Here is a 19,679-nt window from a genome sequence, read left to right on the forward strand (position 1 = left end):
AAATTTATAAATATTTAAATATTTTTAGATTTAGACGAACAAGCCTGTAAACTTACAACGTGTTATATCGTTGAAATCATTAATAATTTGTTAGAAATTTTTAAATACTTAAGCTTGTACTAGGCCTATGTAAGTGTTATACAGATTAACAGTAATGGAAAGAATAGTAAACCATTTGAAAGTGCTAACTTACTCTTTTTAAAAGTTGAATGAGGGAATTTATATCGAGGTCTTGAGAAGGTGGAAATTATATTTAAATATTGTATTGACAAAGTACAGACAATATATCTAGGCAAGTGAGGCGTCTCGTATTGATTCTATGATTATAAAAGTAGTGCTATGAAATATTGATTGATTCAGCACTGTGTTTAGTTGTCTGAAAATATGACAGACTAATAATAAAATAAAATTAATCACATATTATAAAATGTTGATTTTTAAAAAGGAAATATTATTAATAATGTTTAATTAATCTAATTTTATTACTTTGTAGAAATAGTAATTATTTAGTAATTAAATCTTTAAAAATGGCAATAATTAATGTGATTTAATGTCATTAATATAAGACAATAATCATTTCGTTTTTCCAATCACGAGTTTATTTAACAACAGAAAGTAAATGAAGGTAATAGAGAGTCATGGTAGACAAAGATATTTGAGAGAAAATACAAACATTGTTTTCTTTTCTTCAAAAAAAGAAAAACAAACAAAAATATAACAAAAAATAGTTTTCAAAAGCTTACAATAACAACAGTTTTGAGTCAACAATAAATTCGCACATTTCTAGCGAAGTTGAGAGAAAATTCGATTGTTTTCTACAGGACACAAGGAGAAAAATCCCTAATTTACGTATACACATAGAGATCTTGGAATTGAGTATACATTGTCAGAAAATAGGGAGATAATTAGGGTTTTTTTTGGCGCGAACAGTTTTACTTATATTTGAGTTCAAAGGTTACCATACTTCAATACAATCATTTATCAATCATAAAAGGAACTACAGTCGTTTATTTATTTTATTTTTCTCTTCTAATTGTTAAGTATATTCACTTCTATATTAAAACGTGCTAATGAAATAAACTAATTTTCATGAAATTTCAGTTGTTTTTAGGTTAAACAATTTTTAATATTTCTACAGAAAATCATTTAAATATAACGAGTAAATGACCGTAATAGTAAGGTCACATAGTAAATTCGCTGCAAAATGATCGTTCGAAGAACGGCCAGGAAGACCTCCCAACTCCATACTTGTCACGCCTCGTATACTGGGAATGGTTTTTTTTTCTTTGATACGTATATTATTGGGAATAAAGTTGTAACAATCGATCATAGACAATTCTTTTACTTTAATACGTATATGTTGTCGTATACATAGTTAGAAGGTAACGTTACTCTTCAACACGCTATAGGCCTATAGTCGACCAATAAGAAGCGCATAAGTGTAGATCTACACACAGGCTTATTCGTAAGCTTTTCTTTATATTCAGTAGAAAACAAATACAATCATTTTCCTTTTTTTCCGAACTATTTAACAATATCATGCGAAACTGCAGTCATTTAACTAACAACAAAAATCTATTACATAATATATTTCGCTTAATAAATTTTAATGATGCTATTTTATTTTTTTCTTCCAAATATTAAAATTAACTTCACGGATATAATTCTTAATATTTTCACATAGTATCAAGGATAATGTACATTACTGTACATTGTAAACAATACGATTTTCACAAATTAATGAGTAATACTGGCCTCTGCCTCCGCCTCCGAATCAAAGTTTCAAAATAAATAATTTTCAACGTATATTTATTGAAATTAACTGTTCAGACTATCAATATTAATTATTATATACAAATTTTAAATCATTTTATGAATTATAATGAAATATTCGTATTAAAATATTAAAAATTAGAGTGTTAGACACTATCACATCTATAAGTTTTTAAGCCTATGGCACTTATAAACGTAAAATAATAAAATAGTTTTATTCAAGATACACAACAGACCTCGCCTTTTTAAAAAATGATAAAGTTTTAAATCACATACGTAACCTAGAAAGAAAAAAAAATTCGAGGAATCGAATTGATTTTGAACAAGAAATATTAACTGTTAACAAATAATATATTCATAGATGAAAAATATAAATATTTGTGTTAGTATTTATATCATCTGACATAAGTAATATGATTTTGAGACATAAAAAATAAATAGATTTATTTATGCTATTAGCTTTATGTAGAATAACAAACAGCGAAGGGATAGGCTTTAGGCCTATGCTTAAACAATAACATTAGACTAATAGCATGATTTAGTTGGATTTGACGTCAGTAGGTTGGTGAAAATAGATAGTACCTTTATCCCACTAGAGTTGCGGAAAGAAGAGATGATACAAATGCCCGAGGTTCCATAAAGATAAGTGGTTATAGCGATAGCTACTGGTTTTTCTTTTCTGCTGACAACTAACTAATCTTGTCAGTAATCCGAGCTGTCTAAATATCCAACTTATCCTTCTCATTACCGTGAAGTATTTTTTTGGAGATTAAAATAGTACATTCGACTACAAACACATTACCTTTTTTTTATAATTTGAAATGATAATTTATTCTAAAATTTAAATAGAGAGATTCGAAGCAAAATAGAATATAATAGAAATGGACTTTTAAGAGTAAAAAGTTTTATGTGTTTACAAATTTTAAATTCGTAGAATTTGAGAGTAAATACTCAGTAATTTGAAATCTATTCTTGTCTTGTACTCAAGTAGACATTTAAAAGAGTAAATTTTAGATAAAATTCGTATCAATTGTAGTTTAGAAAATATAGAATTGTTAAAACAATTTTAATCAAAAAATATTTAAATTGGTTAATAAAATAAAACAAAAAGACTAACCTTTAATTCGCCAAGTCGAACTAAGACATGCATTTAATTTTCCGAATAAATTTTACGATCCACTTGTCGAAAGTATATGAGGTTTAATCCATTTTGATAGTGTTAAGCAAGAGTAAAATCATGACCATCACCTAGCTGCCAAGACAATATTATGCTCCTACTAAACCCTCTGTCTAGAGTAGCCTAAGTATTGCCGAACAGACAAGGGGGGGAGGAGTTCGTTTAGACGTTTAGAACTTTCTGAGACTGATTTATGATGCCCCCGTGACGAAGAAAAAGATTTAGCAGGGGTCCAACGGCACCACTTTTGTATCAAAGGATATTCTTTGGTAACAAACAACAAAGATTGCAAAGAACATACAATAGAAATGATACAACCTTCCTCTGAAGAAACCACATTAATACAAATTTTTGATGCGATGCACTTTGTTAAGTAAAATCCGATGTTAACTTGTCATAATGCGAACTAATGAGATCGTAAAGCTTGTAATTTGTAGCTTCTTATTACAATAGAATTAAATAGAATCGCTCAAAGGAACAAAATATCTATTAAAACTCCTTATTAGCAACATCAGTTGTGAAATTTATAGACCAATTATAATTTAGTATGTATTTATAATTAATTTTTCACGTGCATCTCTTGTTTAGTTCTATTACACGTTGGCTATATCAACCAAAATTAAAAAGAATAAGTCTACAGGCTATTTTTTTCCATCATAAATTTATCCATTATTGTCATAAATATCATAATTTATGAAAACTGTAGATTGTATTAAAATATAAATTTTAAAAAATTATATAGCCTATAGTTTATACGAATAGAGCAGAACTTATTACCAATATCAGTTAGAAGAAAAATGCCAAGAAGTAGCATATCTTATTGTTTTTATACCTATAAAAATTAATATAATAAATATTTAAAATAAATATAAATAACCTTTCTCGAGTTGAAATTTTTCATAAATTTTTACTAATACGCGTTAAAAACACGCGTAATTATCGTATTAAACAGTAAATTATTTTGTACTTCTTTACAATTTTTAACTAACTAATGTATAAGTAGGCTTGTGACTCAGTTCGAATTTCGTTTTTTTTTTTTAAATTAAACCTATTAATCTCACAGTTATTTAATATGTAACAGGTTCAAAGCGTCAAGACATTTAAAACCCGATGCAATAGAAAAGTGCAGTTTTGCGAATTCATATTCCAGAAAGAAATTCAATCAGGTTGAGTGAGTCCAGTCAACTCTCAATGAAGCATATACATTGTACTCATTCTTTTTCCGCAAACCAAAGAAGTATAACGCAGAAAAGCAAGACAGAATGATTAAGTACCATCGAAGACTTTTATTACTTTACGTGTTCTCATAGGAATAGAAACTGGGAAAAGTAAACTGGTAACAGCTGTTCTATGATGATATCTAGAGTAATATCGAAAAGAAATGATTTGCCTTTTGAGATGAATGACTCTCTGAAAGTCTATATACCTATTAGCTGTAATATGTTTTTAAAACCTCGTTTATTAAAAGGATAACTTGGACCATATTCTAAACTTTCCAATAATTAATTTCCAAATACGAAAATTCTAATAAAGTATCCTATATTAATTTTTCCATTTATTTTAATTTTTTAATCGAAAAATTCATTTAGATTTGCTACGAGTTATCAAACCAAACTGATGTAAATCTCATTTACAAAATAAAAAATAAAATTAAATAACCTTATAACTATATTTAGTAAGCTTAATAACTTATAGGTAATTGAAATAAAACATAACCTATTGATCTACATTGCCAAATATGCTAATGTTTTCCATGAAAATCTCTTTTGTTTATGTTTGTTTTAAAATTTTTTCATTCAAAATGAAAAATATTTGATAGATTTTTAGCAATTCGAAAAGGAAAACAATTCATTATATAATAGAATTATCAAGTATATTGAGATAAAAATAGAAATTGAATATATTAAATCTTGTAAATAAATGGCGAATTCCTTAGTTGAATAGAGGCTGAGGCCAGTATGAACAGTGAATTTAAATTATGTAAATAATTTAGTAAAGTAGTTTAATCAAATAAAGTGTTTTAGGAAATTTGTATGAGCAATTTCTGATTTAATTGATCGAAACTACTTTGAGGCCTATATTTTCTCTTCTAGAGTTTATTACCTTTCTTGCAATAAATTTAATTAATAATACTGTTTTTATTACTTATAAAAATGTTTAATTTACTTGTAGCACATTCATTAGTCGTGTTTAGAAAAAGCTGTCAGAGTGAGACAAAGAGCAAGAAAATCTCCTACAGGCCTATTGACATGAATCGCGCGCGATTGTTTCCTACCAAATAACGACATATCTTAAGAGAGGATCAAATTCGGACATATAACGCACATAACCCACTTCCCAGAACGATCAACCTACGCACCTAAAAGATCAGAGATAGACACTTTACATCACGAAACAAAACGGAGCAATTTAGTAGAATGCATTGACATCAGAGAAGAAAGATCCCTTTTTCTGCCTGACGTTATCGCGAACAATGACGACGACAAATTTCCAATACAACTAAGGTATATTTACATGTCCTAATCAACACCTACCGCGTGAGACACGGTTATGATTATCATAATTAGTATAATAAACATGTTATGGTAGCTTTACTTGGAGTCCCCTCCATGTGGAAGCACCATTCGCACAACACATATACGACACATTTTGTCGTCGTCAATATTCTATCCTGTACAACACAGCTCCAGTGATTTTTCGTCATTTTTTTAACTTGTACTGTTTTTTGTACAGTTCTCGTTATACTTAACATTTTCATTGGGTTGGGCGATGATCTAATACGTGTGTTAGTTCCGGTGGAGCTGGCCCTAATGCCAGGCCAGCTTCCAGTTTAGCTTTATTTTCTTTTTTCCATTTCATCCTCCGATTCTGAAACCATATCTTGATCTGACGTTCCGTTAGACATAGAGCGTGAGCTATTTCTATCCTTCTTCTCCGCGTCAGATAGCGGTTGAAGTGGAACTCTTTCTCCAATTCCAATGTCTGGTAGCGTGTATAGGTCTGGCGTCCGCGCTTTCGTTCTAGGAAAGATAAAAGAAACACAACAAATTAGATAACATTTATCTGTTTATAATCATTGATAAACAATCAGTTTATATACAATACACACACATTTTCAATTTAATACTTTACACACTATCATTAATTATTGTTGTCAGGTGTCCATTCTTATCCATAAAGCACATCAAAATTTTTTAAAATTGAGTTATATGTACATAATTATTTAATTTTTTTTTTTAAATTTTAGCGCTTTAGTTTAGGTTATATGACTTAGTTTCAATTATAAATAGGACAAAAGGTGATATTAAGTATGTAACAATCTTTTCCCCATCAATATACTGTATAAATAGGTTTATAGATTATTATAAACAAACAGGTTTATAGATTATTGAAAATAGGAAAGTAAAATATTTTCATAGTTTGTCGTTTTTGAATTATAAAGTACAGTACAATTTTCTCAAAATTGGATTTATTTTTAAAACTTTAAGTATTAAATAAACAAAAATACGTGCTAAAATAGTTACTTTTTAAGGTGTAAGGGAGTAAAAATTATGGACTTTCGCACAGCACGCTTATGCTATTACGTATGATCGAATATAAATAATTCTTTTGTTTATGTTCTAAATTTTCGATAGCTGAATAGCAAATTGCGGGTACATGTTGACACATTTCGAAGCCAAAACACGTATTCCAGGAAGACCGCCCAAGTGGCCCACGTGCCATAAAAGAAGGAAAGGAGATGAAAAAACACTGCCAGCTTCAGAGGTCGCCCGCCTAACTCACGGCTGTCACAATCGTTTTACAACTTGTTGTATTCACGAAAACAAGGCGACTCCAGTGACATGGGGGGCAGGTTTTACACAGCAATTACACAGCAATTACATGACATATACCAGGCCATACAACCTCAATTAGGCGTCGACAGAAGAAATGAGATTACAAAAGGTTCTTTGGAAGTTGTCGGATGGACTGCTACATCTCAAATGATAACGAAACAAATCTGAAAAATGACCCATTTTTCTCTCCAGTTTGAAATGCTTCTATTCTTATCAAATTAGTTTTGTGTTTTTACTTTCTTCCATCTGGAAATTACCCTATAATTATATGGCTTTTTCGTGTTTGAACTGTTCTGTAATTGAAAAGAATTAATTAGATTAAAAATTACAATAAATGAATTAGCTTTAAATATTCATTTAAGTAGCACAGAATTCATTTCTTAAGCTTTGATAACTATTTTGATAATTTTGTTTCGTTCATGTTATTAAATGTGAAGTGGATGGAAATTGCTAAATAATTTAATAACCTAAGTTATTTTGTGATTTTTATGAACTTTTTTTATTCAAAAGAAATTTTCTTAAATTCTGTTTAGATGCAGCAGCAGAGTTAGACAATTCTAATTTGCAAAATGATTTAGAAAGACATTAAACTGATGTGTGCTCGGTATTGACGAACGCACTTAAAGCAAATTCGAGTAGATTGCTGTTCGATATAACACAAGCTAAACCCGTTTCCATAGCGAATAATGCTAATTAAATATTTGCTAAAGATAACAAAAATCGTTCACGAATATTATTAATGGGATTCATATACCGTAGAGAATTTCTAGATTGATTCGGCTAACGAGTAGAAACGAAACATCATTTATGGTTGACGTTAATAATAGAAAATAAAAAAGGAAGAAAAGAAACCGAAATTAAAGTTTGAAAATCATTTGTCAGATGGAAGTTTTCTTGTGTGGCTTTTTTCATCCTAACCTTAATCCCGCTGTCACTGAAACAAACAGCATTCGAGTCTGCAGAGAAGTTTTACGAATTTAGCTACTTCTTTTCCCTTCTAGTGAAAGATGGCAGCAATTCGTTGCCATCCATGCTTCACTCACTGCTTACCCTTATACTGTCAGTGGGCCGGATTAAGGAATGGACGTGTGGGAGATGAGGTAACACATCTTAGCGCTTGCTTCGTACCAACTAGAAATTCTGCACGGAACAGAAATAAGAAATAGCTGCGGGCGCGATTAATTTCCGCGCATCGCTTTATTTCTTCTCCGGGGAAATTTCCGTAGAAATCCAGCAGTGGTTACCATCTTTCTAGTTTCTTTTTCGTTGGCAGACCGGGTTGATGAACGAGGGGATTCGAGTGCCAGCTGCGCTCGTACTCTCCATTGCCTTCTGCTAGAAGGAAAGTGGGGAGCGAACGAGAAATAGAAAAGCTGGGCAGGTAATTGATTTTCTTTCCCATCACATTCCAGTACCGAACATAGTTTATCCTTGACTGATGGCTGATGGGATGAAGGTTCTGAAGGATTATGGGTTAGTGCGTGGGAAATTCGACCACTGGCGCTATTTTCTTTTTAAAGTAAACATTGCGTGTTTTTTTCCAGATAGGACCATTCATATTAATAAATGCGAAACGTTTTGAATTTCAAGCGGATCAAATGCTGTTCTTAGATATAGAAACATTACAAATAAATGTAAATATGCAATTTTAAATATCGATCCGATGCAAATAAAATTTTTTCACTTCCTTTAATCGAAAATAAAAATAAATTATGTTCAAAACATACGAAAAATTCTACATATTTAAAATGTTTTTCTCTTTTCGTATTTTCATATTTTTATAAGAACATTAATTGATAAATTACAATGGAAATATTCATATTTATTTATGAAAAATGTAATTTATTAATTATAAAATATAAGCTATATAAATGCCTCAAATAATTAAATATCTTATTCGATAATAATTTTGAAATATTTTTAAACAAAACTTTGCTACTTTTTGCAACAAATCTATACAAAATTAAATTGTTCTTTTTGAAATAAAAATAAATAAATAAATAGACTTATATGTTTTTTTCCTCATGGCAATTAAGGCAAAGTAACAAAATTTCATCATCATTTCTTACATATATTACCTTGAATATTTTTAATTAAAATTGCTATAAAGTATTAATTGACAATTTTCCTTTATGATTTCTTCGAATCCATTATCATTTTACGTTTTGTCCTTCGCAAATATAAGCTATTAATTACGATGCATAACCTCGCCTTTTTTTTAGTCTAGCTCCTATCGATCGCTATTAAATTAGCATTCCCCGTTCTTCCTTCTTCCGTTGCTCCAGTTATTCCATCAGAATTATGTTAGAAATATTGCTCTATAAATATGTTTAAGATAATATTTTATCAATAATCAGTATTAGATTTAATTATTTGAATTTACAGAAGTATCTATGATGAAGAGAAAAACAGATAATGTCATTTGAAATTTAATAAATTTTTTCCTCAATATTTTATAAATTAATTCGAGTTGAATCGATCGTATTTTCAATTTAGGCAGACAAATTTTAAAAGTATTCTTATGTATATAAGCAGAATTTGAACAACAAAGGATACTGAATAGTTCGTATCGTTTCAATTAAGAATTCGATTATTGTATATAGATTTATTTTCGTTTAAGAGAAAAATGTTTTCCAAGTATAGCGAAGCAAAGTGACAGACATAATAGTTCTCGAGTGAATCACAAGACCCAAATGATTAGCTCAGTAGCTAATTAGTTCACAAATCTTTCACTAGGAGCCTGGGGGATTTCGGTAGTGCCTGGCGATCCTTTCTAAGTCTGAAAACAACGACTAACACCCATCAAGCGAAGATTCGAAGTTTTGCGTTAATGAAACCCTCATACCAATTAAACGACTTACCCGAACTCAGAACTAATTAAGACAATGTGCCGTGAATTCATTATGACTCGATTCCGTTGTAATTCGTTACATTCTTAGCATCCAGTCATCCGCGTTTGGTTGCTGCATGCTCCACTCCACTTTACGAAATTTGATAAGGAAATAAGTCGAGCAGAGAAATTATTACTGCTGTAAAAAAACGCGAATAGTTTGAAAATATACTGAAAAGTGAACATACTATCAACAAAAAATAAATAAAGATTATTTTCTTTCCTTTTTCGTTTCCACACTTTGCTATTCAAACAAACGCGTATGATAATCTGTTCCCAGAAAAATGCGCAAAGGTAGCTTATTTCAGTAAAATTAAATTTTTAATCAATTATGCTTTAATCTTTATTTAAATATACTGTACAGTGCATATATTTTTAGCAAGAAATGATATAAAACAATTAATTTTTGCTGTTATTGACGTAATAGAATAAATTGAACTTTAATTCTATAATTTAGTCCAATTCATGATAAAATTTATATCCTATAATTTTAAATTCGATTTTTGTGATGTTTTTAAGTGGAATCCCTTATAAACTTTCCTTCCACAACTTCTAAGATAGAAATGGATTTAAATTAGCGTTTTTGAGAAACTCGGTGCCATAAAATCTTCTTAAAGTTTTATTTTTAAACACTCGTTAGTTCTACAACAGGATTAAATATCTTTTGAAATAATCTAAGCTTTGCTTGTTCAATATTTTTTAAAAATAAATCATAAATTATACGATTGATATTATTAGTAGTCTTAGTCGTGGAATAGATTGAATACGAAGAAACGAGTAAGCATCGTTTTACCTTTAAACTTTTCAATGGTTTGAAAATTTTAAATAATTCTAAAGGTAGGAATAGAGAAAAATTTGCAACGCATAGTTACAGTGTTATTTGTTACCAGTAAAGGCTTCAGAAACTATTGGATAGAGAACGGTTATATGTGAGATCCAAATAGAATCTCATACAATGTCACTGGTAATGTATACTATATCTCATTGAACTGAATAATACAGTCCTCTGTCTTATCTACGTTTTATATCTATTCATCTAATAAACCAATGCTTAGTTTAATATTTGTTTTCCGAACCAAAAATAAACATGGTGCAAATAAAACATGTTGTATCAGAATAAATAAAAAGTACAGTACACTTATTATTATTTACATCCTTTAGTAAATAGTAAAATTAAAATATTATTTATTCAAACGATTTAAATTTATAATAAAGCTAAATTAAAAATTATTTATTTAAGAAAAGTGACACAGCAAAATTTGTATTTCATGTAAGAAAATTAATCAAAAATAATTGAGCGAACTGTTTTTAAAATTCTAGCTAGATTCTATTCTTCCATTCATAAAACTAACGTGTCTCATTTAATAAATGATAAAGTGTGTCTAGGAAAAATTATGTGTTAATTTATGATCGAGTTATGATTTTAAAATACTCATATAAAAATATTAAGTACAACATGCAACTTTTTTCATTAATAGATTTATGTCTTCTCGTAAACGATCAATACCGAAGAGTGATGTAACATATGCCTATGAAAGAAATTTGGAAAACTTCTTAAAAAGTAAAACTTTAACGCTTTATTACATTCGAAAATTTCCCTCCAGTGAATAAAAAAACTCTCAACATTCTAAATAATTTTAGTAGCGGAGGCCAAGAGCTTCTACAGGTAAACCAATCTTCCTTTGGCCACATCTATCACTTGCATCCATTACCTTATTGGCTTGGGACGGATCGAGACTCAGTCGAACAATCCAACTAATGGAATCCATTTCCACCTGAGTCCCTTCATAAGGAAGATAGGTGAGAAGACCGTAGAAGTTTCTCTAGAGAATGGAAGAAAGCGGACCAATTAGATCAGAAGATGGGAACGGGAAAAAAACGAAGTCACGAACCAACCAACGCTATCTTTTTTCGTCACGCAAGAGCACAAAAACTTTTTCTCTTAAAAGAATCGGGACTTGCATTCTAAAGTACTGCTGCAAATGCATTAAACATTGATAGAAAACTTTTACCCGGGTTTATATTTTCTATAGTGGATACCATTTCTATTGTTCCGAACATAATTTAAGAATAAAAATGCTTTTTCAAACAAAATACTTACTGGAGAATTTTAAAATATTAAAATTGAATAATATATGACTATATCCATCATATAAAGTACAATAAATTTCTGAATAAAACAGATTTAAGAAATTACAAAAATAGTGGACTATTCAAATGCATAGTTTATTTTTAATTAATAAGACATGATTTTATAGATTTCAATGCATTAAAAAATAGAGAGAGTAATATATTGCAAATTATAGCCTATAACTTATTATAGGCCTACAAAAATATACAATAAATGACATTTTAATGATAAAAATTTTAACTGAGATCCAATAACAACATTTTTGTTAGTATAAAATTATGTAAGAAAATATTTTTAGCCTTAAACAATTAAAACTAGAATTTAATTAATCTTTTACATTGATTATGTAATATTTAATTTCAATTGCGTTTTAATATAATAAGAATTTAAATATTAAGATTCATTTAATTTTAAATTAGCCAATATTTAATGGAAAAAAATCCATAATTAATAAGTTAAAAAAATATGAATAAAATTTTTCTCTTTAATTTTCATAAAAGTTATTATTACTATCGGTAAAATTCTCTTTAACGTTTTAAAGTTTAAATTTAATAAGCCTTAAATAAAATACACAAAACATAATTTTTTATGAAAAATGTTTCCTTAGAATTTAATCATGAAATTTAAAAAAAAAAAAATGTTTATGCCTTCTAATCATTTTTATTTAATATTTTACACCTTTAATTCGTTAAATGTTCTTTGATATGGAAATTTCATACAACTATTGACATATAAGTTAATAAGTTTAAAATTGAAGTTACGATTTCTTTAGCTCAGACTATACAGTTTTATAAATATTCACGCTTTTCCTATTATGTTTTTAGGCCATACTCAGCGTAACAAATTACTGTTAGAGAAACCAGAATCCGTAGAGATGCGTGCACCTGAAAAATTGCAAAAATAATAGGCGAACGAGTGTTATTAGCTTATCAGTATAAGAAGGAAAGTACTCCTGTACAATCGTGTAAGTTTTGATATTATGTTACTACAGAAGCTTGCCGATTAGAGGTAATCGAAGTAGATAAGGTTATCTATTTTACAAGATATTAAAAAAAAAAAAAGAAAAAAGAAAAATCGTTCAGACATTATCATATTTTCTAGATACGCCAAAAAAGAAAGGGAAGAAATAAAAATTAATAATCAAAAGTAGCTGAATTTAAGTATAATTATGAATACAATACAATGGTGACGTCTTTCAGAAAATTGACACCAGCTGTCGCTACATACAAGGGAGTGTATAATTTGATTTGTCCTATGAACTATGCCGAGATCCATTTTGTGTGTTTCATTACAAAAATAAAAAAATATTAACTGTTTAAGTTTTTAAATTTCTATTCTACTAAAACTATTGTATACTTACTTTATAAAGAAAGACAAACTAAAGTATTTTTTTTACTAGCAAAAATAAAATTTCAATTAACAATTAATGACACAAAATACTCAGTTTAATTCAACCAATAATTAAATTTCAAGCTCAAAAAAGAATTATAATCTAAAATGAGCTTTATAATAAATAATAAACATATTAATAAACTAATCTTCATGTAGTATCTTTATTTTATCTAGCTTAAAATTATTATTTTTTCCTATTTAATCCGGTTAAAGATTTCTCATTAACTGCATTTTAAAAATTATCGGATTAATTAAAAATTATATATTATTAATCTTCATCGATAACCTTCAAAAATCTATTTTAGTTGTTTTTATAAGCATAAAAAAAAAAGAATTTCGATCGAAAATAAGCTATATCGGCAGCGCCATAACTCGATCGGTAAGTCGCCATGGCAACGGAGGCGGAACGTACAGAATTGGCATGCAGAGAGTTAACCAATGAGAGCGATGGGGCGTAGTAAGTGGGAGGAACGTGAGCTGCATGAAGAATGAATAATGGTACACATTTCGAATGTTTATGTCGGGAGCCATGCTGTCTTCCTTGGCTGTGTGACGTCATAGAAAATATATGTAACACGGTAGTAATAATTCTTGTTTATGTGACAACCGAGTATTTGGACGATTATTTTTCTGATTACATAATACGACATTTATGGTATCTATTTTAAAATCGAATTTTTTTGTCGAATTTTAGAAATTTAAAACATATTTAAAATTCTGTAGGCAATATATTTTGTCATTGTAGAGATTTTTAGTGAATAAAAACCAATAAAATAGCTTATTAAATATATTTATATATTGTAAAGTCTATTATAGAACGTCGAGATTTAAAAATAAGTTGTAAAGTTTATTTTCTATTTACGTATGAACAGACCAATAAATTATAGTAAATAATTTAAATTAAGTTATTTATGGCAATTTAAGTTTCATTATTAAAAAATAAGTTTAATATAGATATAAATAAGGCAAAAATGTTGATATTAATTCAGAACTAAGCCTTCAATTTACTGATTTTAAACGATTATAAATCAACACATTAAGTGATTATAAATGAACACAAGTTATGAAATATCGAAGTCGTGCTTTTAAAATAATGTATGAATCTATATGCGGTAAGAAATATCATATACCTGTTTAAATTCTTTTAATACGAAGCATCTGTTATTAGGAGGGGTGTATCTTTTTGTCAATATAACATGATCAAAAAACAATAAAAAGAATAAAAATTCTGTACTATAGGCTATAGTACAATACTGCACAGTATTATACATTCTTTTTTTCAATATATAATACTGAATATTTTAGAATAAGTTTAATCAAACAATTTATTTTAAAATTTTTTTGGTAATAAAAATTAAGTCTATATAGGCTATGTTTAATGTCTGTTTNTATATACACAGTATTTACATCTTTCTTAATTACTTTTATTTTTTACTAAATATCTTTGTTAAATGCTTAAGTTTCTACATTTATGATTATGTTTAAGTGTGTAATGTGGTACTCATTCCAACAGTTAGTTTTATATTAATTAAATCGTCTTTATTTTGTAATTTTCGTCTTGTAAATATTTTTCATGGGTAGAGGGGAGTGGCAAAGGTAAAAGTTGGACCACACCTTTATTGGTCAACCAAACAACAGGAGGCCTAGGAGTGAACCGCTGCCATCTTTTCTATCACAGACTTATTGTCTTGGAATGGGGCTACAATTAACTTTTATGTGAACTTCCCTAACCTTAAATGGGAGTAAAATTTCTAGACAATGAGTCAAAATTAAATTAAAAAGTAAATAAATTCAATCTAAAATTTTTAAATTAATAAAAATATAAATAATTTATTTTAGAAAATCTTCATAAAATTTCATTTATGCGCTTAAATTTTGCAAATAATTTAGGCTTTATATTAATTCTAACGCTGATTTTACAAGGTTTAATGGTTAAGCTTACAAACTTTTCGAATGTCATTAAGGATAATGTATTACTTAAATGTAACAAAGTCTCTGTTAAATTTAGACGTTAGTTATGCTTGTTGAAATACAACATAGCGAACAAGAGAAGTCGGTTAACGGTTGGTTTCAAAAGTAATTAAACTTTGTAACACTAGTGAAATGAAGTAGGGCGGAGTAAAGAAATGAAAGAAAAAAAAGTGTTATCCTCATCTATACCGCAATTCGCTTTTCTTTAGTTAGAAGTTTGAACTTTGTCGGGATAGGTCGTCATGGAAAACGTGAAGGCACGTGGATTTCGTTTTGCTTCATTTATTAGGTGGAGAGAACATTAAGACTCCCTTTGAAAAAAGTTACAAATAAAATCAACCAATGTGCATGGATAGAATAGAGATAAGGGCATTTATTTGCATTTATTTACCAATTAAAATTTACACTGAAATCAACTAATAGAAGTTATGACAACATTTAGTGTGTCATTCTTTTAACTAATTTATATCAAAATTTTAAAAAGTTTACTCTGAATAAGTAAATGTTAAGTTAACTTTAAAACTTTAATTTTTCTTATTGCAAATTAAGGATTAACCTTTAAAAAGACTAAACTAAACTTGTCAATTCAGAAATAATAAAAATATTACTTTAATTATTTATAATTAAATTTTGTAGCTACATACAATAAAATATAAAGCTATATTTTTAATTATATTAATAATTTCTAAAAATATCAGTTTTATTTTTAATTAATATCGATCAATTTTTCAGTAATTTTATAATTTTTTATTGTTGTGTTTGATAAGGTGAAAACTTCGAAAATGCTTAGTTTCTGTACCTCCAGAGGGTGCGACAATCAAGGAATAAAGTAGCCCGTTTAGTTGTAAGTATTCTCCACTAGAGGGAAATATTTACAAAATGGCGGACAAATGCTGGCGGGAAAATTAAACGACAAAAACTTAAACATAAAGTATATCATGGAAGTAATTATAAAATTATATTCATTTTTGACGATGATTATAGAATTTTTCAAAAGGGTTATTATTATAAAATTAATTTTGATTTGAATTAGAAATGATTAAATTTTGACCTAGTTATATTAATAAAAATTTAAAATATTTATTTATAAATGTTTGACCAAAATAGCGTTAAAAATTATATTACGAATTAGTAAAGAAACTGAAAAAACGATAGCGAAACAAAGACTTACCAAACTGACTCCTCATCCATGGATACAGTGGACTTGGCAAGTTGCCCGAGCTCGGAGGCTGGACCTGCTGTTGCACGTGGTTCCCGTTGGGATTGGAGGGAGTCACGTGGTTGGGTGTGTATATTTGTTGGGGTGGAGAATGTACAGGACTCTGGCAAGGGGCCTGGTGCATGTTGTTAGGTGGGCAGTCAGAGGTCAAAGGTCGCTGGACGATGACGTTGGGATCGTGGGTCATCTGTTGTTGTGGCATTGGTTGAGGCTGTTGTGGAGGTTGTTGTTGCATCTTGCAACTCGGTGGGTATTGTGGTGGTGACATGTTAGGGTGTTGTTGAGGTCCTTGAGGATCGTTAGGAGAACCACGACAATTTTGTCCATCCTGAGGTACGTAAGCGTTCGGGTGAGTGAGTGGTGCATGCTGAGGTTGTGGTGGCATGGGACCTGGTGGCTGCTGAGTGCAGTGATTTCCATAATAATGCCCGGGGGGACTTGGAGAACTTGGTGCAGATGTTATGGGACGAATTTCCAATCGGTCATATGGTGGAAAGCGTGGATAAGTGGCACCTTGGGCTGGTGATGATGCTGCATATTGAGGTTGAAGATACTGTCTCTGTCCCTGGTCACAGGTGTCCCGTCCGGACTGAGCGTGAACACTCTGGGGTGTATAGTGATCTCCACCGCCAGCATTTCTCAGGTCCGTCAGATATGTGTTTGGGAAATATGAACTCATGGTCCCCGATGATTTGTGATCTTATTTAAATATGGGGAAAGTTGATCAGAAGTTGTTGAAGGAGTGGACTGCGCAGGCGTGTTGGCTTGTAGGATATGCGATGAGAACCAATGGCAGTGCTCTGTACATCCACGCCTGCAGGGAAAACAGAAAGAAAAAGAAGAATAGTTTTAAGACAAATGTAAGGAATACGTAAATTGCTTTATAGTATTTGAAGCGTCTGAGAGAACAACAATTATAGATATTATTTCAACAGTTTTTATATAATATTGTCAATAATTATTATACAAATGTATTATCTAAAAACCGCAGAAACTTTATATTATACTGTATATATAGGCCTATAGTAAATGCATTTACATCTTCATATTCAGTTAATTTCTTGAATTATTTATAAAATCTTAAAACTATAAATATAAATTACTTATGCGACCGAACTAATGACTTTAATTAGACCTACTTATCTAATGGAAACTAGTCCGTTGTGTAAACATTAATTTTGGTCTATTCCTTAAAATCTGAAATTGTTATTTGTGTGATAATGTTTAATTTTAAAACGCTTTACATGACACTTTTTAAATATTTTTAAACTTTTAATAAGCAATCTATATGACAACCATAAAAAAAAAATTGAAAAAGAACATTGGTTGCTAATAAAAAATTATGTACTATGCATATTCATAGGAATATTTTAAGACGTATTAATGTATTAAACTTGCTTAAAATAATTTATTCCCATATGATTTTAAGCAAGTTTAATAAATAAAATGCTTATTTTAATAATAAGTAAACATTATATTTTAAATTAATATAGAATATTAAATTCATCTAAAATTATAAAAACCAGATTTATAATTCGCATTGAATAATTTTAAAAATTGTAAATTATATATTTAATTGTAAACAGAATTGTAAAACTACTTTATGCGATCAGTTTAAATTTTTTATTCACTATTTTAGTTGTGTTGAGAATCGTAAATAGTATTTTTTCCTGTTTAATGTATTATTGCTATATTAGTTATTTTATTTATTAATTTAAAAAACTAGAATAATAATCTTAAAACCAGCCAAAAAATATTATACAATCTTTTAATTCAGAAATTTAATAAATCTACAAACTAATCTAACAATAAGAATATAGATTTAAAAATTAGGCTATTTTTAAGAATGTTTTTATAAAAACAATTGAATAATTAAAGATATATATATACACAGTATTTACATCTTTCTTAATTACTTTTATTTTTTACTAAATATCTTTGTTAAATGCTTAAGTTTCTACATTTATGATTATGTTTAAGTGTGTAATGTGGTACTCATTCCAACAGTTAGTTTTATATTAATTAAATCGTCTTTATTTTGTAATTTTCGTCTTGTAAATATTTTTCATGGGTAGAGGGGAGTGGCAAAGGTAAAAGTTGGACCACACCTTTATTGGTCAACCAAACAACAGGAGGCCTAGGAGTGAACCGCTGCCATCTTTTCTATCACAGACTTATTGTCTTGGAATGGGGCTACAATTAACTTTTATGTGAACTTCCCTAACCTTAAATGGGAGTAAAATTTCTAGACAATGAGTCAAAATTAAATTAAAAAGTAAATAAATTCAATCTAAAATTTTTAAATTAATAAAAATATAAATAATTTATTTTAGAAAATCTTCATAAAATTTCATTTATGCGCTTAAATTTTGCAAATAATTTAGGCTTTATATTAATTCTAACGCTGATTTTACAAGGTTTAATGGTTAAGCTTACAAACTTTTCGAATGTCATTAAGGATAATGTATTACTTAAATGTAACAAAGTCTCTGTTAAATTTAGACGTTAGTTATGCTTGTTGAAATACAACATAGCGAACAAGAGAAGTCGGTTAACGGTTGGTTTCAAAAGTAATTAAACTTTGTAACACTAGTGAAATGAAGTAGGGCGGAGTAAAGAAATGAAAGAAAAAAAAGTGTTATCCTCATCTATACCGCAATTCGCTTTTCTTTAGTTAGAAGTTTGAACTTTGTCGGGATAGGTCGTCATGGAAAACGTGAAGGCACGTGGATTTCGTTTTGCTTCATTTATTAGGTGGAGAGAACATTAAGACTCCCTTTGAAAAAAGTTACAAATAAAATCAACCAATGTGCATGGATAGAATAGAGATAAGGGCATTTATTTGCATTTATTTACCAATTAAAATTTACACTGAAATCAACTAATAGAAGTTATGACAACATTTAGTGTGTCATTCTTTTAACTAATTTATATCAAAATTTTAAAAAGTTTACTCTGAATAAGTAAATGTTAAGTTAACTTTAAAACTTTAATTTTTCTTATTGCAAATTAAGGATTAACCTTTAAAAAGACTAAACTAAACTTGTCAATTCAGAAATAATAAAAATATTACTTTAATTATTTATAATTAAATTTTGTAGCTACATACAATAAAATATAAAGCTATATTTTTAATTATATTTAAAAGTGTATATCTATAGAACTATTTTGAATAAAATTTAAATTAAGGAGCACGTTAAATGTTTTGTACTATTAATTTTTTTGGATATTAATACATTAAAATATTTTTACTCCATCTTAATCTGTTAATAGATCTATATTAATGTAAT

At 28.7% G+C, this 19,679-nt stretch overlaps 1 protein-coding gene across 8 annotated transcripts in view; it reads right to left on the reverse strand.

Moving 5' to 3' along the window:
* Nucleotides 1-19,679, reverse strand: part of LOC111634394 (homeotic protein antennapedia-like) — a 184,621-nt gene that overhangs the window by 113,361 nt on the left and 51,581 nt on the right. For 7 of the 8 annotated variants that reach the window (XM_023379152.1, XM_023379156.1, XM_023379201.1 and 4 more), the window contains 2 exons: nucleotides 16,342-17,203; nucleotides 3,926-5,970 (listed from right to left, as the gene is read on the reverse strand). In XM_023379152.1, the coding sequence (XP_023234920.1) occupies nucleotides 5,705-5,970; nucleotides 16,342-17,068 (993 nt within the window). In that variant the 5' untranslated portion in view covers nucleotides 17,069-17,203 and the 3' untranslated portion in view covers nucleotides 3,926-5,704. Of the gene's footprint in view, nucleotides 5,971-16,341; nucleotides 17,204-19,679 lie in introns of those variants that run through there. The other variant, XM_023379181.1, reaches the window with a different exon arrangement.

This window comes from Centruroides sculpturatus, unplaced genomic scaffold (genome assembly GCF_000671375.1).
Source record: "Centruroides sculpturatus isolate CEXI.00-Female unplaced genomic scaffold, Cexi_2.0 scaffold210, whole genome shotgun sequence".
NCBI classification, from domain to species: Eukaryota; Metazoa; Arthropoda; class Arachnida; order Scorpiones; family Buthidae; genus Centruroides; species Centruroides sculpturatus.